Raw genomic sequence first — 27814 nt, forward strand, 5'->3', positions numbered from 1 at the left:
GTGTGGAACAATTAATATGGCCTTTAATGCAAAGTAATTCCAGAGAATATTATTCTGTAACATTTTTATGGTATCTTAAGATATCTCAGCTTTCACACAGTCAGAGAAAAGCTTTTTCAGTATATATTGATGTTACGTTTGTTTGCTTTTCCCCCTTTTCCCCTCTGCCACCTCACTTTAATTCTTCTAGTGTTTCACTCCTCATTTTTCTAATGCACGCAGATTAATGAGTGCAGTTCTGTAGAGGTGTTTGTTTTGTATTCTTTAGCAGTAAATGGGTTTTTAGTGCAATTACTGTAATGCCCTATTCATTGTTCCTTTCTTTATCAACTCCTGGAGTTGAAAAAATTGCTCTTTCTATGCCCACGCTAATCCTTTGCTTTTGGCACTTCAGTACTTTTGTGTAGATGTGCTTTGTGGCTGCGGTGGGAGGAGGAGGGGAGCAGGGAGAGCCTTTACCCAGAGGGTCGCTCAGCTGAAAGCACAGCTGATGAGGAGAAGTATCTTTGGTGGTGCTGAAACCTTCTGTCCTGTGACGTGGGAATGAGAGTTTCAGAATGGTTTTGTCGCTGTGACTTTGTTCTTTGTGTTTTCTCTTTTGCCATCCTGGTTCTGCTCATTACATCTCAGAGCTGAAACCCAAAGTTCACTGACACATTTGCTGGATGCTCTTCAGCCTTCATGTCAGCTAACTCCACCTCAACTAACAGGCATACTAAATCCATATGCTGCTGGCTTTGTTCGGTGCAGATCTCAAGAGCCATAACTATTCTTTATTCCTCAGCAACATGTCCCCTAAAATTATGAGTTGCTTTCCCTATCATGGAGAGTTTTGGTTTACTTCAGTTTTTATAAGCAGGGTAGATATAAAGCTGCACCTGAAATGGTCTGTTTGGAAGCCAGTGCAAGTGTACCCGTAACATGGTTGTCAAGGAAATATGGTCTACAGGTGTGATTTTGCAAATATAATAGGCCCCCACAGCTCTGGATTAAATCAGTCATAGTTAATGATGCTTAGAACTGGAAAATAAAGTTTTTCATTTCTTTGTCCACACCTTTGAGAAAATGTTGTGGTCATTTTCTTCATCTCTTCAGCAGCCTAACCTTGTGATTAGAAAATGTTGGTCAGATGCAGGTGTCTGGGAGGTTGTCCTGGTTTCGGCTGGGATAGAGTTAATTTTCTTCCTAGTAGCTGATACAGTGCTGTGTTTTGGATTTAGGATGAGAATAATACTGATAACACACTGATGTTTTAGTTGTTGCTAAATAGTGCTTACACTAGTCAAGGACTTTTCAGCTTCTCATGCCCTGCCAGCGAGAAGCTGGGAGGGGGCCAGGAGCCAGGACAGCTGACCCAGACTGGCCAAAGGGCTATTCCATACCATACGACGTCATGCTCAGTATATAAACCGGGGGGAGTTGGCCGGGGGAGGGGTGACTGCTGCTCGGGAACTGGCTGGGCATTGGTTGGCGGGTGGTGAGCAATTGCATTGTGCATCACTTGATTTGTGTATTCTTTTATCATTATTAGTATTATTATTTTCCCTTCCTTTTCTGTCCTATTAAACTGTCTTTATCTCAACCCACGAATTTTACTTTTTTTTTTTTTCCCCCCCCAATTCTCTCCCCCATCCCACTGCGGGTGGGGGAATGAGCAAATGGCTGTGTGGTGTTTAGCCGCCTGCCGGGTTAAACCACAACAGAGGTGCATAGCTCATGCCAGAGACATCAGGGAGCAACTACCCCCTTTATCTTCTCAGGGGTCTTCTGCAGGGAGAGCAGTCATCTTCTCCTGGAAGGAAGTCACCTTTACAGGTGACGACTTTGCTCATTTAGAGCTGATTGCCATATACTGGGCTGTATGAACCTGATACTTCATCTATGGTGCAGACTATAGCCCCAGCTGAGGGAAGTGGTGCTGGGTTGCGAGTGTCTGAACTAACTCCTTTATTCCTTCTGTGGAAAGGCAGTGCGTTTGTAGCTCAGAAAGCAGCATCTTTCCTGAGCTCCAGTGACTTTGGTATCTTTTCTGCATGGTCTCTTAAGTTGCCTCTATCACAGATGTATCCCTTAAGGAGAAAACGCAGTGTAAATAGCATTCTTCTAAATGATAAGGGATGAGAGTATTCTGTTGCAATAGAGAAGCTTAGCTGTGCCTCTTCAGAGAGGAGAAAAAAAATAATAAATCTGTGCATGGATGAAGAACATCAGGATGCTGTATTAGTGTTAACTTGCACTGGCTAGGTCTTAGTCATAAATCTTTTGATGCTTAAGTAACCATGCTCCTTACCTTGCTTGTGAATTGTATGACAAAGGTTTTTCTAACTTACGTGGCTGCGTAACTTCTTTGCCAAAACAGTAAGCCTTGATTCACAATTCAAGCACAATGGGGAGGCCTAACGTTAGCTGGTGTAAATATTCCTAATGCTTCGTTTAGCTTAGAGCTCTTCAAGCTAAAAATCTGTTACACTGAGAACTGGATTTTCCAAATAAAGCAAAACTTATTTCAGTAAAAAAAAAAAAAAAAAAAGGAAGTTATGCTTCAGGCTTTTAAATATTTTATATGGTGACTCAGAATACAGTTGATCAGACAAAATATAAGCATACCAGTTTCATGCTTTATTCCTCCAAATGTTGTCTTTTCCTTTAATTAAAGCCTTGTTGTTTGATCCAATCAAACATTTTATCTGTCATAACATCTTTTTATGTCACTCTACATAAAAATTTACCCTGAGAGGGAATTATCTGCTAGCTTACATAGGAGTATGCAGTGTAGTTCAACCTTGTTTTGTAATCACAGGGGTGGAATGCACTTTATAGTTATTTTGCTTCATGATCTGTCAATGCTGCTGCACGCCAAAAATGTGATTTTTTTGTTGTTGTTGTTGTTGTTTTTTGTTTGTAGACATATTTTTCACACATACATATTTTTAAAGATAAATCTTCCTTCCATGGCCATTGCTCCTCACTCAGTTCAGGTCAGTGGGAGCTGTCGTGGGCTGTAATTACCACTTGATGGCTGTTTGTCATCTTCTGTTGAAAGAATTGGTCACTACAGTGAAGCTCCTGTTATGTGACCCTCCTTGTTATGATAGATACCAGTTAGCACTTGTGGATATAAATTTTCATGTCTTTTATTCATAGCTGCCTTTGATCCTCAGTGTTATTCCGTTTAAATGTTTGAGAAATTCTTAGCTGAAGGGTGAATTGAGTACAGGACTGTTTTTAATCTGTCATAATGTGAATTTTTCCTGACTGGGATGTCTGGTACGAGGCAGTGAGATTGCTTGTTGAGGTCCAGAAGATGGAATACTTGAGTTGGATTCATTTTTGGACGTGTTGAGCGCTCACAGGTCCTCTCGACTCTAGTGACAGCTGTGAGTGTTCAAGAGATCTAAATGAAGACCCGAAAGATGGAGTTAGGTGTTGAACTCCAGCCACACAAGTTTGGAGGAGTTAGTATTGACTGTGTAACTTTGTCTTCCCTGGTACGTGCAAAAACTTAACTGAAAACATTTCTGATGAGCGTTATCGAGCAGAGTGTCCCATGTGCCTTGTATTCACCATCATTAACATCCCTCTGCTCAGAGCAGTTCAAAATGTTAATTTTTGTTAATGTGTTTTTCACAAACCCCTCTTCTCCTGCAGAATAGCAATTATGGCTTTGAAATATTCTGCGCCAGATACCTAGGAGGGAGGGTTTATTTCTCTTGAATAATGAGAAAGTTAACAAAAACATTGAAACAGGAGTAGCTAGCTTGGCTTGATGTCAATAAAACTATCACTTTCTAAAGCCTTCATTTAAATTCGTTGTTGTTAGCATTGTAAACTGGAATTCAATAAATTCTGGAGAGAATAAATAGTAACTCCTGGAGGTTGAAAATGAAGTTGTGCCCATGGTTGGAGGCAGCACCAGGCACCATGTCCCGTCCTCGTGGTGGGATTAGACCTTCTCATGTGCCTGCTTGGATGTTTCCTGCTTTCGCACTTGGGGCTAAACCGATTATCAGATTTGAGACCAAGAAAGAATTTTTCTCCAGTTACCAATTCTTACAGATGTAATTTATGTTGTTGATCTTCTGTGTGATACAGGCTCTAGCCTGCTTCTTAGGAACCCTTGAGAATAGGAGAAAATTGGGCAGGTAAGTGAGGGTGCTTCCTGGTTCCAATGTCTCATTGCCTTTGTAACTGCAGCTTTTGGCCTTTTGCTGTAGGTTTTGAGGTTTTTCTGGAAGTGCTTTGTGACCTGTAACGGGCACAGCACGTGTCGTTAATGTCCTGTGAACTCTTTCGGTCTGAACATCTGTGAAGATTTCCTGCGAGAAGGGGAGGGCTGGTCTCAGCTACACTTAACTTATCCAGTTCTTTCTGTTCCAATAATAATATTAGAGTCCCACTGGAACACTTCTGACCGATGCTGCACACCAACCGCATCCCTGGAAACTAATGTAGAAAGAAAAGCAAGTGGTTATCTGGGGGGTGGTAGAAAGTTTTGAGGTAGCTATCATATTCCAAAAATGCTTTCACTCCCCGAAGAGTTATGACAAATAATAAGAAATTTTGATTCTCAGGTATTTTTAAAAAGCTATCCTTTGACATTATATTCTGGAGGCTGTCACTGTAAAGAGGAGGTCTGTGCTCAGAGCAGCACAGCCCTTTATGTACTGGAAATATGAAGACGAGAAGTACGTAGCTCCTCATGGTGAAGGAGGAAGACTACTTTTGCCATTTCATTAGTTGTTAAGAATAGTGTATAAAAGGCCTTTAAACTTGGTAACCTCATTGGAGGGAGTGACTGCAGTTGCAGAACTGTGCAGAAACTTTCACGGGTCCACCTTGAGTATAGTTCATTAACTTCAGTCTTGTGAAATACTAGGGTCACTGCCTTCGGTCACAAGGACCTACTTGGTATTGGAAGATTTTGTTTCTTACAGAGAGTTTGCTCCATGAGAAACGTTAAAATCTAGCTTTAGGAGTCATAACTGTTTTGTTTTTCAGATTATTAATATTTTTTCCAACCAAACCTTGTTTGCAGCGTATTTGTCAGACAAATTTTCTGTGTTCTTTTGGGCATTGCTAATAGCAGTGCTCAGAGTTTCCAGATTTTTTGGGGGGAAGGGTAGGGAGGAGTGGTCTTTGAATTTTTTTTTTTGTTGTAGTTTATTATCTTCTGAAGCTGGCAGTTCTCAAAAATTCTGCTTTCTTATCAGCCAGTTCTTTAAAAACCAACCCATCCCCATGGTTTCTATTTATTGGTTATGATGCCATTTCATTGGTGAATGGGGTAATGCATCTTTCCCATTTGAATTATCTCTGGTAGTATATACTTTGCTAGTGTTTTTTCAGAGCAAACCAATTTTTGTTCTCTCCAAAGTTACTCCCTGGCCAGGAGTGAAGTCTGGCTGAGCACGGGGAGCCTGCGGGTCGGTGGCCATGAGGCAGGAGCTGCTTCCAGCAACACTTTTTGCAGTTAACTTCATTGTCGGCTGAAGGCGTTCATCCAGTGCTCCTTCAAGGAAGATTAATGTGGGTAGGCATGGGTGGAGGCTGACCACCGGTCTGGGGGGCGGTGATGAGCAGACTCTCCTCCAAGGGTTGAGCTGGAACTCATGACCTAGAAATGAAGTCACTTTTGGAATGTACACAGCTGCAAGGTTTGCTATTTAGGTGCATGTAAACAAATCTGAGTTTCCCTCAGTCCAGAATCCTTTCTGTCCTGCTTTAGGTCTCCAGTAGTGACACCAACTGTGTCCTTCACATGTCTCTCACATTGTGCCTCTTGCTGCTTATGGTAGGACTGCAGGCTTTTTCTGAATTCAGCACTGGAAAAGGAATCGGTTTTCACTTTGTTGTCATTCTTCACCCTGCTTGTGACTGGAGCCACTCAGAAATATTTGTGAAAACAAATGCATTTGGTAAATTTGCAGGTTGTGGTGGTGCAGGTTGTGGATACTGTCAGGGCTTGCTAATGAGTAAAGTATGATAACTTGATTATAATACTATAAAATGGGGGATAGGACTAGTCTCTCCCATGAATACAGTGGGTTGATGCAGTTACCTCTGGCACTCAGGAATTCTGAAATCATGTTGTTTTTAAGTATAGTATGCATGCATGCACTAAATTAATAAAGTGACTGAGAAATCATTCTTTAATATTATTGGTGGTATTTTGAGTTTTCTAAAGACACTTTGTAGGTTTTCTGTGTGTTGAGCTGACAGTGGAAGACAGTGCGGTTCATTAGAGCTGCATAAAATTGACACCAAGTGCTGGAAGACAGGCAAGTACAACAAAAAAATTAATTGAATGTATTGTTATGAAGAAGTAAAGCATTATAAATAGAGTGAGGGACTATCTTTAGAAAGTGGACTTGTGGCTTTCTGAGATTTGTTACAAGGGGAAATATTAATGGATTAAAGGACTTGGCCAAATTTTTACATTTTTTTTTTATTTTTTTATTTTTTTTTTTACAAAATCCTTTCCAAAAGGTTGAGAATAGCAACAATGAGTAATAAAAAAAATTATGTGGAGAGAAAAAAATCCTGGAAGTTATGTTGTCTTGCATGTGCTAATAGCAGTGTTTCTTCTGTCTAGCTCTCTACAACTACGACGCAAGGGGACCGGATGAACTTTCCTTACAAATAGGTGACACTGTGCACATATTAGAAACATATGAAGGTAAGCTGGCAAAAGTTGCATTTAAAAACATTGTTTTTGCAATTACATTGCTTTTCTGTTTGTGAAGTTTTTCTTCTCATGTTATCAGGTGATGAATTACTGACTTTCTTGCTAAAGGACAAAACAGATTATTTCTAATGAACACAGAATTAAGACAATGCTAGATGTGAATGAAGACGCATGTAGTCGATACCTGGTGAATAACCATTTCCTTTTTTATGGAAGATGGATGTTCACACAGCTTTATTTGTATGGATCAATTGTAGCATCTACCCTACGTTAGAGAAATGATAGATGCTTTTTGGATACCCTCGGGTAATGCAAAAGAGCCCGCTGCTAAAAGAAGTTCAATCTGAATTTCAAAGTCACCTAAATTATTTATGTCTCTTGTAAGATGGGTACATGTGTTACAGTGCCATGGACTGATTTCAGGCTTTTCAGATGGTTTGTTTGTTTGTTTTGATATGAAGCTGTAGAAACATTACATGTACCAAAATCTTTCCTCCTTGATCCATGTAAAAGGAATTTGAATGCTGAGTTTGATAATCAACAGATGTAAAAATTGTCCTAACGCTTTTTAGCTCTTGCTTGATCCAGTACTGAGCCAAGCAAAATACAGCACTCTTATTATATCCTTGACTTGAAATTTTATGGCATGCTGCAGTTTGGAAAGGTATAAGTAACATGAAACTAAACTGTGTTAGTTTAAAATACTGTAACAGTTTTTGTCTTGTGGAAATGTGATTTACTTTAATATATTGATTTAATTTGTTTCTCTAGACATTGATCTCTTGGTACATCTGTATGATAAATTTGTTTTAGATATTGGCTCAACAGGATTTTTTTATTGTTATATTTACTAAAACAAACAATGCTATTTCAACAAAAGTAACAAGCTCTACTCATCACTGTGCAAATGAATTTCTCATTGTTCCTAGGCTGGCATTTTCTTACAGAGTTCAGCTTGCCGCTGCGATGCCAAGTTTGACTCTAAGCAAAGTAATCTTTCCGTTATCTGACATTATATGCTTTAATAAAAATCTAATAATGCAAATTGAATGATTTAAATATTGTACAGCTTTGTACTTTTATATATAAATAGATTTATTTAATGAATGTGGGAGAAACTGAATCCTGAATAGGGTGTGTGAAACCATATCAAATGATGACTGCTGCCAACTAAGTGGGACAGTGGAGATGACTCACTTTTCCCCTACACTTGAATAATAGAAAGACCTTCACACTCTCATGATTGTTAGGCTTCAAGCACATGGGATGAGTTCATGTTAAAAGAAATGCAAATAAGTTAATGTTCTTCCAAACATTTTATACAATGATTACTCATTATGTACCTGCTGTGATGGGAAACTAGATGCCATAATTCTTATCTCTCTTGTTCACAGAGCTGCTGTTATTAGGTAATTATTTGAGCTTTTTGATCTCCAAGTTCCTCTGTACAAAATTTTTGTAGATTGTGCCACAGGAGGTTTCGTACCATCTGTGCTAACGTCCAGGTGTGCATCTGGGAACTTCCCTGCCATCAGTCCTGCTGTGTCAGGGTTGTGTCAGGCTGCGGTGGGATGGGCCAGTCTGAAGAAAAGCCCTCTAATAATACAAGCATGGGACAGAAAAGTAATTTGAAGAGTCAGTAATGTTTTTTTTGCTGAGGATCTGTGATTCTGCTTCTCAAAGCTCTACCCCTTTTCCCTATTTCCCTGATTGTGAGGAAAAAAAAAAAGGCTTCTTTCATTGATATCTGCTGTATTATGCATTGTGCTCTTGGCATCCTACTGTAGAATTGTTACTATTTTGAAATAGTTTTCTGCAATAATTCTTAAGTTAGGGGTAGTTTTGAAGACTTGTATGTGTTCATGGGCTTTGAAGTGGTAGATTGTAGTTGTGTTTTTTTGTTGTGGTTTTTTTTTTTTGGTTTTCCCTCTGAATCTGCTTTGTTGTCAAGAAAAGCTTATGGTAAATAAGCTCAGTTGGTCTTCCCTCTGCAGATGAAAGAGGCTGAGAAGTCGGGAGGGCTGGGTCTCATATGCGTAGTCTAGAAGACCTGTTTTAAGGACAGGCAGGTTTCTATGGGATATCATGTTGCTACCATGTACTGGAATGGATTGCTAAGATGGACTTTGCTTATGTGTTTAAACTATTATTTATTTTTGTACCTATGTGTAGAACTTATTTTGGAATTTGATTTTAGTACTAAAACATTTTAATCTTCTAAATTTTAGTCAAAGAAATTTTTTTTTTTCCCTCTGAAATGCAGGAAAAAGTTTGTACAAAGAATTCAGCATGCACATCCTGTAAAGCTGTACGCTTGTTGCAAACGGCCTATATTTTTATAGGAGTTATGAGGTTGGAAATGAATGTGCACATTTCACTGTTAAATCTCAATGTTTAAAAGCTACTTTCTAGAATAATTGATCTTGAAAGTCAAATTAATATTTTTTCTTTCAGGTAGAATTGCAGACAATTTTATTTTTCAGTTAAAAAAACTTCCTCACACCCCTTCTAATGTAAGCTTTACAAGAAGAGCCAAACAGCACAGCCATTGGACTTCAGAAATATCCTTTGTCTTGCAAGGATTGTATCAGATATCCCAGAACAAATATTTGCCACATTCTGAATTAGTAGTTGCCTGATCTTTATTTACTTAATTCTGTTTTTTTACATTATTTGATGGAATGGGCAAACGGAACTTACGATCAATCAGTGTGGCTTATTAAGGTGAATAGCTATTAAATAAAACAGTAAATAAGCCTCAAAACCAAGCTTGCGTGTTTGAACAGTAGTTCATTTCTAGTGGTGCTATGGGAAGGGAGTTTGGGTTCCCAAATGAGTATTTTCAAATAAGTTATTCCTGATACTGTGGGAATGTTTAGTTGTTGGTTGCAGCTTTTTTTCTTTTTTTTTTTTTTTTTTAATTTAGCAAATACCTTATCTGCGTAACTGTGTAGTAACTGTGTAGTACTGATGTAGGTGCATCATTCAAGAGAAAAAACAGCAGATTTTTCCCTTTGAGTGTCTTCTTCAGCTTTAACAGACACACAAATATTTCACTGGTCCCTTTTCTTAGTTGGGCATTTACGTGGATGCGTATTTCCAGCCGTTATATCCCATAGTATTTGTTAAGGGAGAGGCTAGAAACCCTGTAACACATCAGTAAGCCACTTAAAAGCCCAGGTCACTTCAGAAAAATATTTATGGCATCAGTCTGTTTTCCTCTCACTGGCATTTTGTCTGAAACTGAATTGGCCATGAATAGAGTGAGAAGGATCTGGAGCTCTGTGCTGTGTGCTCCAGGGAAGTGTTTGACATCAGCTATTTGCCCTCTCTGCCCTGAGGCTTTGGGTTTCTCATTCATTTTTTTTCATGATCTCCAAAACTGCTGAGGTTACAAAATCAAGAGTTAAAGTTAGGCAGGGCTGCAGATGCTTGATACCTATCAAGCCTTGATAGGTGCATTACCTTATTAATGTCATTAACAAGCACACACACTCATGCAACCCTCTACCCCTTGCTTTTTTTTTAGCGTGGAGGACTAGATCTCACTCACCTAAAACAGCAGCTATACTATACTTGTTTTTCCCTTGTCCAGTGTCTGACAACACACCTTATTTATTATGTATTGAAGAAAAATCACAATTTTGTGATCTTAATTACTTTAATTCATGTTTGTGAGAGACTTGGTCACTTTTGTAGTGCCTGCATGTGGAGAAGAACTACCCTCATCCTACAGGTGGAGAACTAAGAAACTGAATAGTCTTTATGTTTTGGGTATGACTCTGTTTTAGAGATGACTTCATGTATTTAAATTACATTGCCCTTATACGAGCGCGTTCACAGCAAGATTCAGTGCCTGCAGTTGAATCAGTGAGAGTTTAGCTCTCTTTGAAAATTTGGCTCCCCCTTGCATAGCTACAGGCTTGATACCCAGCAAGAAGAACATTTAGGTGGTGGCTGCCAGTGAATAGCCTGGTTGGACTTGCCTGGCCACATTAGGACCTCTGGGACGAGCGGGAGTGTAACCAGTTCTCCAGGGCAGATTTCAGCTGCTTTCTTATCTGCAGTCTCTTGTAGCTCTTACTGCTTGCTGCAAAGCTTCAGAGAGCAGAGGTTCAGCGGTGAGGAGCTGTCTTTGCTACTTAGCTTTTTAATCTGCAGGTGGAGTGCGATGTCCTGAGTCAGACAGCATGGAAGATGGGATGGGAGAAGCGAGGTGGCAGAGATAATATGGTTGTATGTTCTTTAGTTTGTACAGTGCATTTGATCAGAGTTACAGTGCTTGTCAGTTTAGACTCCAGAACTTCAAAACTAAGGGAATTTAATTCTTTAATAGGATTGAAATCTCTGCATGTCTATGCACAGATTTCAGCCAGTGGAGTAAGTGCTAGCAGAAATGCTTTGCCCTTTTTGCACCTGAGCCAGAAACTGTGCATGGTTGTTTCATCGACAGTTTTTGCTGATACTCGCTGAAAGCAATGGAAACGCAAGATGTGAGGCCGTTGCAGTCTCTGTAGGGAAGCTAACTGTGATGGTTGTAGGCACCAGATTAAAGATAGCACTAACTATTCCCAAGTGATCACAGAGGATAGGCTTCTGATGCAGTGTGAAGATGATGAATCATTTTACCCTTTGCTACTGGAGAGCAGACTGAAAAATCTTGTGCTTGAGACTTGAATTTGTATTTCTAGTCCCAGAGTGTAGATAACTAATTTATCAGCATGTGTTTCGTTGTCTTGAACTTTCTTCCTGCCCTAGTTGTTATCAGGAATGGGACTGTAGGGGTGTGTGTGTGTGTGTGTGTGTGTGTGTCCCCCATCTGCTTTGTGATCCCCCCATCCTTGCCCATGTTGATCGCTGGAGAGGGATGCGTTGCTGTACAAAAACCCTGTTGGGAGGGCTAGAGGGGGTGCTATTGCACCCAGACTCAGTCTTCCAAAAGTTGCGGAGGGCAGCTCTGGTCACCTGGGAGGTTCCCTGGGGTGCTGAGCAGGAATGAGCGAGCGAGCCATGGCACAGGCAAACTGAAATACAAAGTAGCCCCAGTGCAAGCGTACAAGCAAGCTAGCACTGAACTGGGGGCAGCATGCACAGATGATCTCCTCTGCTTTCCCTGGCACGTTATCTTCCATGAGGCAAAATGACTGTAGTTTGCAGGGTTTTGTTTTTGCTTTGGTTATCCAGTTGCACTGAAGTGGAATGGCTGGAGAAACGCTAAAAGCTGTAATGGTGATTGCTTGCAGATGTGTCGTGAACTGGAGGCACAGCAAATGAGACATTACCTCCCAGTTTTCCAGGCATGGCCACCTGCCTGGGAGTATGGCACAGGCTGAATAATCGTGCGGCATTGAGTCTGCTGTGGGGTGGGTGTTTGCTGCCTCGTGCTGAATTAGGGCTGTGGGGCTCCTTGCTTTTATATTTGTGTATATATATCTATATATATATTTTAATATCTCTCTATATATTTTAATATCTATATATATATGTGTGTGAATTGTAAATCCCAAAGTATTCTTGTTTTCCACTGAGATAACTAACGGCTGATCTACATTTGGAAACTTGCATTTGTGGAACTTAAATAGGTTGTAAAATCAAACTAGTCAAACAGTACGTCTTTGTGAAGTTAATGCTCTTAAGTTGGTTTTGTTTATATTGGTAAATAATAATTGAAATTAATGACAATTAAATGCATCATGTAAAATGCCATCTCTGTCACGTAGTCTTCTCCATCAGTTTGATCATTATAACTCTGATTTTTATAGTTTCCAAGAAGACTTGTTTTAGCCAGGATATTAATCCTGTAGGGAATTTGAATTCAGGTGGGGTGTGCATGTTTGCAGGAGTGAAGCGTGATCAGAAACCGTGTTAAGGTGCTGTTGAGCTGAGAAGGAACAGCTGCTAGGTGACATTAATGAACTTTTTAATGCTTTTTCCCTCCTAGGTTGGTACAGAGGTTATACACTACGAAAAAAATCCAAGAAGGTAAGTGTTGCCAGAGTGGATTGCTCATTTTTCTCTTGGACAGAGATGTATTATGGCATTGGGTGTGTTGTTATAATGGAGATCTCAGGCATGGGAACAATTCACCATGTGTCCACTGCTCTCTAATAACTGCTGGTGTGTAGTCTCAACCTGTAGTAAATGTGAATTTTTCAAGTTAACTGAAACTTGTTTTAGCAAGGCCTAAAAGCTGAGTTGCAATTTAATTTTTGCAATTTAAGGGTATATGTATGTACAGTCGCTATAGATGGATTGATGTGCATTGGCTTGTTTTTTGCAGTAACTGGGGTACCAGAGCCTTTGCCTCAGTAAAAAGTTCAGGACTTCATGTTCTAGTTGATCTGTTTAGAGGCTGACACTTTGCTTCACTGACTCTTAAATAATGTATTACTTGTAAAATGCAATTGCATCTTGGAAAGTGATATGGAGATCTGCATTGTGATTTTCAGTCATTCGCTGCGAGAGGGGGAGTAATCTTCTGCAGTGTAATTTTGGCTAGTTGTTAGGCTTTCAGTGTGCATAAAGGGCTGCTGTTTATACCAGCCTTTCTGAAATAAAAAGAAAGGAAACAGCATGAATACAGCTTATAACATTGTGTTGTATTTTTTTAGCATTTTACTTTATAGTAGTAATTAAAAAGAATTAAATGACTTCTGGTTTTGCTTCTTTTTTCACTTCAAGTAAAACACTTAAAATGTAATGTTTGCCTACAGAGGTGCATTTTGAGTTGCGTCTGCATGTCTAAAAGTACAGAGCTGAGTTGTGTGGTTCGTCCCACCCATTTCCTAACCAGGCCGGTTCTATGGTTTTTCTATTCTATTTTGATATTTTCTTTTTTTTGGAAATACACTAAATTTCTTACAAACCGTATTTCACAAACATGCCTTGTACAGCCTAAGAAGCAATTATGCATTCTTCTTGGCTTAAATTAATTCCACGTGTTGCTGCATTTGTCTGACTGCTGCTAAATGTAGTGGTTTGTTTTTTTTTTTTTTTTTTTTTTTTACTGGGACTAAAAGACCCCCCACTCCCCAGTTTCTGTAGCTTTCTAAGAATTTCTTTTTTTTTGTGTTCCCAGATGGTAAGAAAACTGAACTACTACCTCACCCTACTACTAGGGTGAGGTGGAGGAACTAATTTTCTCAGCTTGACTTGAATTATTTTTTAATATGAGCTTACGCTATTTTGAAACTATTATTGTATTTCTGGAATCTCGAGATTAATTTAGGACATTTCTTCAGAAAAGCAGTACTGGCCTTTTGCAGTACTGTCTGTTGTAGAGGGTTTTGGCTTGTAGCACTAATGATAGGTTGGTGGTAGAAGACACTACGTCATATATAGTGTGTGTACTATCGGTTGCAATGCAGGATGTGTGCACTCTGTGTGTGCATGTGCCCATTTATTTCACAGCAGGGCAGCCCAGTATACTGCCCGTTCCCAAACAGTGTTTAACAGGAACCCTGGAAACACTGGAGAAAACACTTTGGGAACAGAAGCAGCATCTTATAGCAGGGTAAGAAAGCTTGGTTAGACGTGAGGAAAAGCAAGCAGCGGACCTGGATCACTGGCAAAATGTCATTTTGGAGTAGATCTATGGAAAATCATCTGTCTTTCACACTTTCAGAAGGAAATCTGTCTTAATTTGCATCTGTATATAATCATCCAGGGACCTGGAGAATCGTGGCAAACTACCTTGAACTGGGGGAGGAAACACCCCTTTGCAGGGCCACTTACGACAGGGTCTCTCTGCTGTTTTCTTCAATATTGTGAAGATAGATTTAAAACCCTGAATCTGTGTTTGCTAACGTTACAATAACACCTTCTTGAAAGGACATGCAATACAAAATTTAAATATACATTTAAAAAAAACCCCAAAACACCACAAAACAATTACTCCGATGCTTAAGAGGATGTGAATGGCTCTGCAGACCCAGCAATGTGTCTTGGCATATTTTTAGGTAATAGATACTATATGTTATGTGCAACTGGTTATTTAAAACATTTTTTTGTCTTCTCCCTCCCTCTCAAAGGGCATATTTCCTGCCTCCTATATACATCTTAAGGAAGCAATAGTTGAAGGCAAAGGGTAAGTTTGATTTGAAAATAATGAAAATCCATTTTCTTATTTGTATCGATATAATTTCCGTGTATTATCAGATAACTTACACTTGTTTCCAGTTAGTTAAGGAGCTGATGATGAAAATGTGTGTGTTTCTTTTTTTTAAAATATTTTAAATTGGTAGCTCACCTCAAGTTCAAAGGCGCTGTTATCAGTGGTGCTTCTGGCTAGTACTGTCCTTAGCTACATCGTCATATAATTGAGCTAAAGCATAACCTTCTCTGTATTAATGTAAATGTTTCAGAAGAATTAATAATTTACCGTTTTTCTTTATAACTTTTATTACTCTCTAGACTAATAATTACTTAGATTAACTTCCTCCACTCCCTGCCCCCCCGCTTTAGTTCTAATTTCAGTTTTCCCAACTTCTTTTATCTTACAGTCCTTGAGACTTACAGCTTCTGCCTGGTACATTAAAAGAGGCATTTGATAGGAGATACCTTTCTTTTATGCAGATGAAATTTAAGTAATTTCTTAATTCCCTCTTCAGTAAATCTTGTAGACTGGACTCCTCGCTGAAAGCCATTATTCAGGCATCGTTTTCTGCCTTACCAAGTTCTGTCGAATTGTTCATTTTGTGATTCTCCTGCTCCCTTGCCTGATGTGTGTGACACTAAATAGTTTGGGCTGGTTTTTGTTATTTAACAGCTGTTAAAGTTCAGATCTTTATATATCAAATCAGCATTGCTGGACATGCATGTAAAAATTCCTAACATTGATACAAAAGTTTAGTTAAAAAACAGGAAAAAAACCCCAACCAAATCCCAGGAAAAAATGTGAAGTGAAATTAATAAGTAATTAGCCAGGTATGAAATGGAGTGAAATAGGATTAAAATGTTTCATTCCTTTGTGCCTGATTTATTTTTATACACTGTGAAATATGTAAATTATAAAACTACTAATCATGAGATTGCAGCATAATGACATCTTTCTTGCTGATTACAAACCTGCCTTTAAGTATCCTACTTCTGAAATATTAAAAGATCTAGCTGTTGTTTTTTACTTTCATGGCACATAATTTTAAAACAAGTCATACGGAAACTTAATGGTAATGACTTGCATGCTTAATTTTTCTTTACAAGACCAATATTTTGAAAAAAAAATTACACATTCGTATCATGGCATTGCAGATTGTACATATATTGTGCATATATTCATCGTGGTTGCTTCTTCTAAAATCAGTATCGCAATAATAAATGGTATGGTGAGGCATGTATTGATATAGTTATCTTGTGAGTATAGAAATAAAGAGAAGGGGGGAAAAAAAAAAGCACGAGCTCAGTAGCGTAGTCATAGCCCACCGAAGTACCCTTTATGTCGCGGGATGTACTCGTGTACGCTGCTTCTTCTGTATGCGACGGTACTTTCTTTGTTAACACAAATTTGCAGTACATGATGTCATTTTCAATCTTGTCGTTATTGAACTGGTTTTGGAAATGAACAGTTCCTTCTTAGAAATGATTCTGTCATCCTATTGAAAACTACTACTTAATTCAAACTTTTTCTCTTCCTCTTAAGACAACATGAAACAGTTATACCCAATGAGCTTCCCTTGATTCAGGAGGTTACTACTACACTGCGGGAATGGTCTATAATATGGCGGCAATTATATGTTGTAAGTATAAATTAGGAAAATATTTATAATACTATACAGATTGTGAAAAGAATGATGCTATGAAGGTGCAGTGAGAAGCATGAAGGAACTATTACGGAAATTCCACTTCTGTTACTGTTTCTAAAGGCTACTTTTAAGTGCTGAAAAGCTATTTAGCATCTTCTATGTTAAGGCACAAATCTCAGTAGTGTTTCTTTTGAGTGTTTTCTCAAATACTATGTATTTCTTGTGCAGAGTCGGGTTTTTACAGAGTGTTACCTTGATCTAGTGACAAATTGTTGAGCTGTTATGACCCCTTTTTCATGGGGCACTATTATACAGAATACATTGGATTTTTAAGATTTTTCCAAAACTGTAGACAATTGTGTTAAAGAAATGAAGAAAGTGGTCTTGAGGGCAGTTCTTAAGGCTGTTGATCTATGTTATGAAAAAATTGAATATTTGATGTTGAATTTTTGGGTGTAAACTTAAACCTTTGAAAAATCATCAGTGTACGCCTTTTACCTCTCAGTATTATTGTACTTGAAGTTGATTGTTCCCAATTTATCCTGATCTTAAGTTACATGCCTGATTATTTTCGTATGCTTAAGTTCCAAGCACATAAGAATATATTTTTAGAAATTTATAGTAATAAGCATTTGCACTGATAATCTCTCAGATGGGGTAATAAAAAAATACAATAGCCATGAAACTACACATATTAAAGTATTCCTAGGTAAGATCTAAAGAGTGTTCAAATGTACACTTAAAAATGCAGTTCAGATGTAAAGCAACAGCGTGCTGTAGGATGTGAGGTACCCTAGCTCAGACTTCTCATGCTCTCGTTGTGTAAGGTCACTGTAACAAGATAATGGGAACATGAAAGTCTTATATTTAAAGTAGGGTTTAATGCACAGTCTGTTTCTTATAAATACGTTTGAAATATTCTATCATAAAAGTGCACGCTGTGTAATGAAGACACTAACTGGAAATGAAGATGTTTGTGTTGACTAATGTGGTTTTTAATCACACCCATGAAAATAAAGATTAAAAATACAGTATGTTGGAAGTGATGTAGTGTTGCAGTAGATGAGATGAAGGATGATATGTTATATGAAGATAAACAGATTATATACTAAAGAGAGAGCTTTAACATGATGTGATACTGGAGAGGTCGTGTTGAGGAGCAAGGAGGAAGCAGATGGGCAGAAGCAATCTAGGAGCAGCAGAACCTGAAGAGGGCATTGAGAACAGCTTCGCCCTTGGTTCCACTGCTGTGTGCTGCTGAGGACAGCAAGCGTTACATTTTGACCCTGATGTCTTTTTTGGGGATTATCCCGAGTACGAAATCCAATATTGTTTAATGTCAGAGAAGTACCACTTGCAGAACCACACAAGGCTTGGTTGCAGTGCAATATAATAAGAAAGGAGGAATAGCAAGAGACATTATTAGAAGTTTTCTTACTAAGACTTGTGTGTGCTTTTTGTAGCAGTAACTTTTAGGAAATGATAAAATTCTCCTAGTGTGGGAATAGCTTGTTCTCACCGTTAATGTATAACATCTCATTTGCATGCATTTGCTTCTATGAAGACGTGAACAGCTAAACAATACTGCAGTGCTTTGGTAATAACTTTGAATTCAAGAGCAGGCAAGGTGTGACGCTACTAGTGGCCTCAATTTGGTGGCAGAAGGGGTTCCAGTGCCTGTTACAGCTTTAGTCTGAGTAGGTGGATCACTTAATGAGTTTGTTTATAGTTTGTATCTCAAGGATATCTGCTAGATTAATTGCATGTGGTCAGCTGCCAAAAAGAGCATTGGTACAATGGGATTGCCTTTTCAAGGTAAGTTTGGTTTACTGGAGGTAGCCGTTTTCAGACTGGTCAGTCTGCAGGCTAGAGAGATATTCCATGTTGTCCACTTCCTGCATATCAAAAGTCATTAAATGACCACATTTACACTTTTATTCAGTTTGTAATTTGTGTTTGAATATTGAATAGGTATTCAGTTTTGATTTGCAGATAGCAGAGGATGTGGCATGGTCTTCATCTCTAGTTTATGATTGCCTGCAGCATTGAAAATCATGAACCTCTTTCCCATTTGGATATGTCTGTATTTAGCTTCCAGCCATATGTGCCTGTTGTGTCTTTCTCTGCTACATTAAAGAGCTTTTAATAACGGGTATTTTCTCTCTGTGAAGGCTCTCACACTATAATCAAGTCAGCTTTTTGATAATCTGAACAGACTGAAGTCTAAGTTATACAGTTAGGTATTTTTTCCCCTGAGTCTTTGAGTCATTATATTATTTTCCTGCACCTTTGCAGTTTTTCATTGTCTTTTATATATAGCGGAGAATTTTATTTTAATTATTTAATTATTCCAGTTGTTTTCAGTCCAATAATGCCTGGGTGTAGTCTGAATGAAAGACAGCTATGTGTAGCCCAAGTAATTCATTGATATAGGGTGTTTAGAAAACTGTTTAAGAGTGTATTGAACTAATGGCATAGATTTTGAGGGTTATGAAGACAGTGAGGGAGACTGCTTCTGGGTAAGATCAAAGCATTCAAAGACTCTGCGTTGTCTTTGTCTTGACATTATCTTTCACAATAAAAATAGAAAGGCTGTTATTCTGCAACTTCAGTTTTAGCACAAACAAACAATACTATGCAAAATTGTTGTGTATATGCACTGTCCACAGTTTAAACCAACATGTCAAATTCTGTTTTGTGATTAAAGATTTGATCTTTTGTCTCTGAATGCATGTGTGTGTCGCATGCATATAGAAAATGCTCTGGAAAAGAGGTTTCTTCCATTGTAAATCTGGAACTTTGTTTTCCTGTGTCTTAGCTTAGCTGAATGTTGCCAAGAAAAGTTTGTGTATGCTGCTGGCACTATTCGATATCCATAGTTCCAACCTTTATAAACAATTAAGGTATTTAACTTCCTATAAGGTTTAGTGCTTTCCTAGTTTTCCACTTTCTTTCAGATGTTACCTGTGTACTCGTAAGATACTGATGTGCTTGGTTTTGCACACTGAGGAATTTTAAAGTGTTATTCTGAAGATTTAACTAGGGGGGGAAAAGGGTTCTCTAATGCGTTGCAGATGGAGTACTGCAGAACTTGAGCCTCTTGCTGTTAAAATGCACCATTTTTAGTCCTGTTCTACTCAGTATAGTATTCAATATATTCTATATATATATTCAATATATATTCAAATATATATATTGAATAAAGTTACTCTGTGAACCAAGAAAAGAATTTCCCTTGAATGCCTGTTCTGAATACAGTATGACCTGGGTTTTAGAGGTAACGTAAACACAAGCATTTACACTTATTTAGATACCTAAAGCAGAGTGTAAGACTCTTTGTATTCAGTGTTCTGTGCTGTAGAAAGCTAGGTTCCTGTTTTAGAGCTTATTGTAGACTCTTACCTTTTGAGTTTGTATTTTATAGTTGTAATTTATTATGTGTATTTAAAAGATGCTCAGTAGACTTCAACACTAACTTCTACCCATCTTTTTCCTCCAAACAGCAAGATAACAGAGAAATGTTTCGCAGTGTACGGCACATGATATATGATCTTATTGAGTGGAGATCTCAAATACTGTCTGGGACCCTACCCCAAGATGAGCTCAAAGAACTGAAAAAGAAAGTGACTGCCAAAATAGATTATGGCAACAGGTTTGTGAACAATATTTTCCAAGTGTTTATGCTTAAAATCAAATCAGCTTGCGTAGTACACGTTAGCTGTCAATGACTTCTTGCAAGATTCTTTTATTCCTGTATTTATGGAGATGTAATACATTAACAGTCCTGTTATAGAAAGACAAAGAGTGAAGTTGGTATAGAATCTTTAAAGTATAGTACAAATTATAATATGTAAAGTGGAATCCATATGTAACTCTCTCCCTTGCTTGATGATTTTAGCAATTAGATACTGGTATGAAGTTGTAATTTTTAAGGTCAATTGAAAAGTGCAAGTATTGCCTCCATTCAAAATATAACTTAAACTCCACTTGCTTCTGCAGCGTAAACAGTTGTTGCCTTCTCAACACCACCAGCTGCGTGTGCCCTGAAGTCACTTAGCTGTAATGTGATGCTGAAGGATTTGGCTCGGAAGCATTGTTTAGCTCATTGTTCCTCTACTTATATAGTATCCAGCTTGCACCAGAAGATTAACAGGCAGATTTAATAAAACAAAGTATCTATTTAACAGAAGAGAATGGAAATTGTGAAGGAAATATTTACAAAAAAAAAAAGACAGCAGTATAGGTTGCATATGTTAGATATGTTTGTAATTCAGGTATATTAACTCTCCAAACAGTGGTCTGGATTTAAGCAAAATTTTTTTAAATACAAGTTTTAGGTTACAAATTTTCTATACAGTTATGACTTTCCATTTTGATTGAAAATGAGAAATCTTATCTTACACTTCAATCATGAAATTATTTGTAGCAGTGCTTTGAATACTGAGAGACAACGTTGTAGTACTGTGCACCTGGGGACTGAAAAAGTTTTCAGCAAACCAGTCTTTAAATCCCTTGTCATGTAAATAACTCGTCAGATTTCAGCTATTTGTGTTTTATTCCTTAAGAACTGCCAAATTTGCAGTATTTCTGTTCACGCACTTTATCAGCAAAAGCTGTGATTTAAAAAAAAAAAAATTAAAAAAAATCATCAGTAACTGCATTCAGTCAGTAATTATCATTTATAATCCAAGATATGGACTGTTGTACCTCAGTAGACAATTAACCAGATGTTGCTGATATTATTTGTTTGGCTACTGTATTTTACCATCTGGCTAAGGAGTTGGTTAAAGTTACCCTGAATAACCTCCAGATGCTCAGCGTTCAAATACAATGGAACATCTTGTGCTGTGCTTTATATTCATAATGTTCTGATGGACTAATTAAGTGATCAGAACATTCTCTGTGGAGTACAGGAGAGAAGTGAATTTGAACTTCTGAGTAAATACTCACAACTGAAAGATACCATATGTTTCTAATGTAGTCATACATTCACTTTTGTCTAAAATAAACACGAATGATGATTTCAATATCCAGACAGAAGGCATTAATTATGCATTTTATAAATGTTTTATGATCTAATCATATCCTAACTTTTCCTGTTTTGTGAAATACTGATTTGTAAATAAGATTTTTTCCTGTAAATAAAGACAACAATTTCACGGCATGTTGTCAAAATAACTGAGGAAGTAAAAATGGTCTTATGAATTTGTATGTTTAGTGTTTTTCTGAAATTGGGTCAGGTAATTTTGTTGTGAAAACACATTTTTTTGTTCAGTTGCAAAAATCTGTAACTGGGACACTTAGGAAAAAAATTCAGTTTTTTTCCAAGCATCATTTGCAAGTTAAAGGATAAAACAAAGAAATTAAATCAAAGGAGCGTTTGCTTCTATTTATTTGACAGGCTGTGCAAACATTCTTGTCCTGTTAGTGTGTAGCAGGCTGGGTGATTAGTCTTTCTCTGAATTTGAGTTACCTTTTCCTCCGGTCCAGGTGGATGTCGCCTACGGAAGGACTCTGCTTTTGTTCATCCAGGGCTGACGGTTACAATACAAGTGGCCAGTGGGTGTATCTCCTGTGGCTGCTGTCCAGGAAACAGTAGTAGGGAGGAGCAAGACAGTTTTGGCTACTTTTCTGTTTGGTTTCAATGATGAAACCATTTTCTCACTAGAAAATTTATCTGGGAGCTTGATGGTCCAGGGATGCTTAAGAGAATTTCGTGATGACTAGGTCCAGTTACAGAGTAGAGCTTGGGAGGTGTTTCTTAATAAGCTGCTGCTTGCACTCTGCAACTTGTTTGGGTGATGTTCATCCACCTTTGAATTAATGCAGTGCAATTAGTTGGAGGGGTTTCTGTGTTGACCCTGCTCAAGGCTTTCTTTCAAACCTCCAGGTTTCCCACTTGTAAGGGTGGGGGGAGGAGTGATCCTCTAATGTCTTCCATCTGCCATAGCTCCTGTTCTTCTTTTCAAGTGATTGCGGGTCATGTCCAAAGGGGACTTACTCTCAGATAAGCCACAGAGACGTTTGTGGTTTATCAGACACTGCAAGTATGATTTAAGCTCATTGATTAAAGATATCTCAAAACCAAAGTTACAGCAGCTCCATCATGAGAGGTGGCTGCAGAATTAGAAGAAGAAAACAGGGACCATATGTATTGAAGTGGAGGTAAGGAGGTCAGTCTTAGGGAAGATAGGTAGAGAAATGCGGATCCACCTACACCTGATTTTTTTTTATCCTTGGTTCTGCTGCCAGCACTGCACTAATGTGGAAAAATGTGAAAGGTCTTTCCTAAGACTGGATTTGATTATGACAGAAACCTTTCTCTCTGCAGAGAGAAATCATGGACGTTAACACCTTGCTGACAGAAATCTGGCTTCTGCTTTAAATAAAGGGAAACAACTTATGCCTTCTTGTATCTCATAGGTTTTTGCTAAAAAAGGAATATGCCTGCTCTGGAGGAGAATGTGGAGTGGGATGAAATGAACTGACCAATTTGCATGTGTGACTGTAGTGCTTGGTTGTTCAAACTGTCAGATGAATCAGAGGAGGAGACAAAGTCTCTTGCAAATTTAGTTGTTTAAGAAATTACTTCCCCAGCTGTTCTGCTATTTCATTTACATGCGTTCTTTCTGTGCTGGGGGAAAAAGTGACTTCCAGCCAGGGTTGGTTGTCTCCTGGGTTGGTGACATGTTAAATTGTTTTATCATTATCAAATAGGTTTTTTTTCTATCATATGTCAGGTGTGCATGACTTTAATGTTAAACACTTGGCAGGTGTTTTTTAAGCATTTATTTGAGCACTGTTAATTCACAAGCCTATTTTTTTGTTTGTTTAGAATTCTTGATTTAGATCTGGTTGTTAGAGATGAAGATGGCAATATTCTGGACCCAGAGCAGACCAGCACAATTAGCCTTTTCAGAGCACATGAGATCGCTTCCAAGCAAGTTGAAGAGAGGCTACAGGAGGAAAAAGTAAGATATACTATGCACTGTAGCTTTTCCTTTTGAAACATAAGACTGTAAACTGATTAGGTGACTATTATTTTTAGCATTGGTAATGAAGAATTTGTTATGTTTATCAGGCTTAAACATTTACGTCTTAGCCTGTTTAATTGTCTTTTCAATCCTTTAAAGGGCTTAGTAGAATTTATGGTTAAGACCTGTATCAATAAGTCGACTACATTTGTAGGTTAATATCAGAGATGCATATGTAGCAGGTTTGTATGTTAGATTGTCATGAGAGTTTATTTTTGAGAATCAAGTAGACTAATGTCTTCATTATGTTTGTATGATTTCTGTACACCAATCCTGAAAATTTGTTTGTTGAAATACAGGAGGCAAATTTAAAGACATTCTCAGACTTGAACAGTCAGCTTCTTTGCAGTTCAAATCCTTATTTTTAAAAGGAAGAACACTTCTGTTGTAAGGAGTCCTGCCCATGTCAGCAGCAGTTAGTGGAGCATGGTATTCTGAGGAGTTGCTCGTGAGTGTGTTAGTGCAATTTAATAAGTTACTGCATCCTGTTGAGTTGTAATGGGCCATACACACCCTTGCAGCCCTTACCAAACTTGGTGTAAAAATACACTAGTTTAAATGGGATTTAAACTATTAAATTTTTGCATCCAAAGTTGTTTCTTTGTCTCTGCCTCAGCCAGTTTCCTTTTTGTCCCATGTGCATTCCTCCCTTCTGCCTAGATAAAGTAGTTTGTGGAAAGTTTATGGGAGCTAAAGTCTGAGCGGTGGGTAACCCGCAGAAATGGCACTGTTTTCTCTCCTGTCTTTCGTGGCACTCTGTTCCTGTCAGAAAAACATGAGACAAAGCAAATAACAAACTTCCTTTTTTTGGTCAGGTACATTTGAGGCTCTGTCTTTTCCTCCATTTGTTTAGCTCTCTTTCTAATAAGTGAAGACATCTCCCTTCCCGCCCCCCTCCTTATGGTGTGGCACTTCAAGACAGATCCAGAAAATGCAATCTGTTGTAAATCCTAATATAAACAAAGATCACAGGAGTCGACACTCAACAGAAAGCCCCTCTTCTTCTGTCTGAAAGGTTTTAGGAAAGTTTTAGAGTGGTTGGATATTCGTTAGGCTAAGTTAAACTTAAGTTTCTTCTGTTCTTGAATTACAGTCTCAGAAACAGAATATCGATATCAACAGACAAGCCAAGTTTGCTGCCACTCCTTCATTTGCTTTATTTGTAAATTTAAAAAATGTAGTCTGTAAAATAGGAGAAGATGCTGAAGTCCTGATGTCTCTGTATGATCCACTGGAATCAAAATTTATCAGGTTAGTGTACTCCTGAGTGTACTCCCTAATCTGTGCTTACCTAGTTATAGCAGCAGGATGAGAGGGCTTGTGAAAGTTAAATTTCTGTGAAAGGCATAGGAAAGGGTCATCTGGGAAAGAACAGTGCAGCAGCACTTTGTCGTCATGTTCAGCACAGCACAGCATCAGGCAAGTCTCTTCATCTTGGGTGGGTTTTGGGGTCGCACTGTTCCTCATCACACTGTGCCTGTGGTTCCTCAAGTGTAGAGCTTAAATGAGACGTGAACACACCTGCAAGGCTGTGTGCCCTCACTTAGCAGCAGCCTTGGCACTAATCTGAGAGTTCGATTTCTACATGCCCTGCTTCCTTAAAGAAATTCTTACACTTTGTTGCTGAGGAGTTGCTTTCTTTTTATAAAGGATATACACAAAGGGAAATGCCAGCTCTGTACTAAGTAAATATTAATTTGTTTAGGATAAGTAGATTGGGTTTAAAATAGTCTTCTGTAAATTCTGAAGTTGATTTTATATACTTACGTTAAAGGAAGCCATTTAAACAAAAAATCCTGAAAATACTGTTCTTTCAGTGAAAACTACTTGGTGCGATGGTCAAGCTGTGGACTCCCCAAAGATATAGACAGATTGCATAACCTTCGAGCAGTATTCACTGTAAGTGTGTGGGCTTGGTTCATCTGGCAAATCTTAAAGCACTTGTTTCATAGCTTGTGAATAATTGAGGAATGTAATGATCTGTATGTAAACAGCATGGAGTTACTCTGCAGGTAATGATCCTGATGAAGGCTCACATGAGACATTTCTCATAAGTGGCTACTAAAAATTCTCAACACCTGGCTAAAACAAAAGTTGCTCTTTGAAGTTTTAACTTACTAGAAATGATTTGGCCTCCTAAGCAATTAATTTACACAGAAGTCAAGATAAGATGTTTAAGTACTGTTACAAAAACTCCTTTACTCTGAGAACAGTTTGCTCTGGTGCTAGAGGCTAGCATGGCAAAAGCAAATTCTAAGCAGCAAACCTTCTGCCTAGTGAAAGGAACTTAAAATTCAGTTATTAAAAGTAATCTGAAGAAACTACTATTTCTAGGACCTGGGCAGCAAAGACCTGAAAAGAGAGAAAATCAGTTTCGTCTGTCAGATTGTGCGAGTGGGCAGAATGGAGCTGAGGGACAACAACACGAGAAAACTAACCTCCGGGCTGCGGCGACCTTTTGGGGTAGCAGGTAACTCTCTGCGCTGTATCTGTCCACATCACGTTATATTCTTGCACAGAAAGTTGGGTGTGTGAAACTCCTGTGGGGTTGTATAAACTCAGAGTTGTTCCCAGGTCCAGGTTAATCAGACTGATTGCTGTGTTGTAGAGTTTACTGTAGCTTTGAGGACTCACATTTAGCTAGAGATGCTACAGGGTATTTGCAACATGATGTTACTCTATAGGAAAATTCTGAAATTGCACAGTTGATAACTCCATCCCTCTTCTGAGTCACCATTGCTTCCAGTCCCCCAGGGTATTCCCTCAGCACCCCTTTTCCCATGTTGATCACTTAATTCAGTACACTTTGTTTTTGTTTTCAGTAATGGATGTTACTGACATAATTAACGGAAAAGTTGACGATGAGGACAAACAGCACTTCATACCATTTCAACCGTAAGTAGGGAATCGTTTAAAGAGTAAGCAGAAGTGAAAGAATTAAGATTTTAACTTTAATTTAAAAAAAAAAAAAACAACCCAAAACATCTTAAACTTTTGATTGGAAGAAGTGTTCTGTAGATATTCTGAAGTTAATTTATTTCACTGTGATATTTTATCTTGTGTAGTACTAATATTTCTTCTTGATAATTTCCCATTAGTTATAATAGTGATAGCCCCAGAAACTTTTTTTTTTAAGTCTTGAGTTTAAAGCATGCATTAGCAGTTTTGCAGTCTTGTTTTCTTTTTGTTTAAAGATATCAGGGTGATAATTTGTAAGAGGTGAAATGCCTAAAATAAGTACATTGCTGGTTTAGCTCTGCCTGAGGTTGATAAAGACCAGCAGTGTTACCAACATCCACTGCAGGTGACTTCTGTGAAATTAGTAAACAATAACATTTACCCTTTTCTTGGTAGCAGATATAATTTCATAGTAGGGGCCACAGTAATTAGAGCACGAACAAAAGTTGAGAATTTGAAGGATGGCTTGATACACCTCCTGCATTATCTTCTCGTAATACAACTTTATCATGTGAGACTTTTACCAGAAACTGTAGGTATTTTGGTTGGATGGTAAGGGAGAGGATGTTTCTGCTGCACATACCCGTTCTAGCTGGTTCACGGAATCAAGGAGACCACTCTGCTACGTGGATGTGGTCTTACTTTTAGTCATCTAAAACTGCAAACTTTTCCACGCTGACTCCAAGGTTGCTGACACGGAGTTTGACAGATACTATTTTACAATAATTAAATTAGCTAATAGCAAATATAGACTTGGTGTCCTTTAAAGTACGGACATATATGAATTTAATGTAATATCAAAGATCAGTTTTGACTTCAAGCCACAAAATCATGTTAAGAAATACGGGTTCAATGGCCTGAATTTTTGTGAATTTGTAGATACGTGCAGAGAAAGTGCTTTTAGAAGTAAAAGCTTATTAACAAGAGAGATTGTGTGGCAAATACTCTGTTCCATCCATAGTTCACAGGGTTTTTTTTTTTTTTATTCCATGAAGTGGGGAAAGGTAGAAGGGATAAGTCAAGTGTGCATAAAATATGAATGCTAGGTTTTCCCATTGTGTGAAATGTTAGACTGCCATCTGTTCAAAAAGGCAAAATGTAGTTATGTTAGCTGTATTTCTTGATTAGTATACTAATGGATATTCGGAGGGTTTTTAATAATATTTTTTAAAAAAGCTTGAAATAATGTAATCTCAGATTAACTTTATTTTGGAAAATAATCTTAATTCAGGAAGCCCTTGTGGTTTGAAGATGTAGGGCTACTGAGAGGATTGCAAGGTCTGCAGGTGCTATAGGGAGCCAAGTGGGTGTATGCCTCATGTCTGAAACGGTTTCGTTTGTATGCAGCAGTGTCGCTGGACTGGTGTAGAGGGTGTTAATGTGAAAATCAGAAGTAC

General features: G+C 38.1%; 1 protein-coding gene across 2 annotated transcripts in view; it reads left to right on the top strand.

The window, feature by feature from the left end:
* DOCK1 (dedicator of cytokinesis 1) overlaps window positions 1-27814 on the top strand; it is a 325958-nt gene that overhangs the window by 17897 nt on the left and 280247 nt on the right. For both annotated transcript variants that reach the window (XM_076339221.1, XM_076339222.1), the window contains exons 2-11: window positions 6593-6676; window positions 12627-12667; window positions 14716-14771; window positions 16323-16419; window positions 19929-20077; window positions 23261-23396; window positions 24553-24710; window positions 25277-25358; window positions 25794-25929; window positions 26282-26354. In XM_076339221.1, coding sequence (XP_076195336.1) covers window positions 6593-6676; window positions 12627-12667; window positions 14716-14771; window positions 16323-16419; window positions 19929-20077; window positions 23261-23396; window positions 24553-24710; window positions 25277-25358; window positions 25794-25929; window positions 26282-26354 — 1012 coding nt within the window. The remainder of the gene's footprint in view (window positions 1-6592; window positions 6677-12626; window positions 12668-14715; window positions 14772-16322; window positions 16420-19928; window positions 20078-23260; window positions 23397-24552; window positions 24711-25276; window positions 25359-25793; window positions 25930-26281; window positions 26355-27814) is intronic.

Source organism: Aptenodytes patagonicus, chromosome 5 (assembly GCF_965638725.1).
Source record: "Aptenodytes patagonicus chromosome 5, bAptPat1.pri.cur, whole genome shotgun sequence".
NCBI lineage: Eukaryota > Metazoa > Chordata > Aves > Sphenisciformes > Spheniscidae > Aptenodytes > Aptenodytes patagonicus.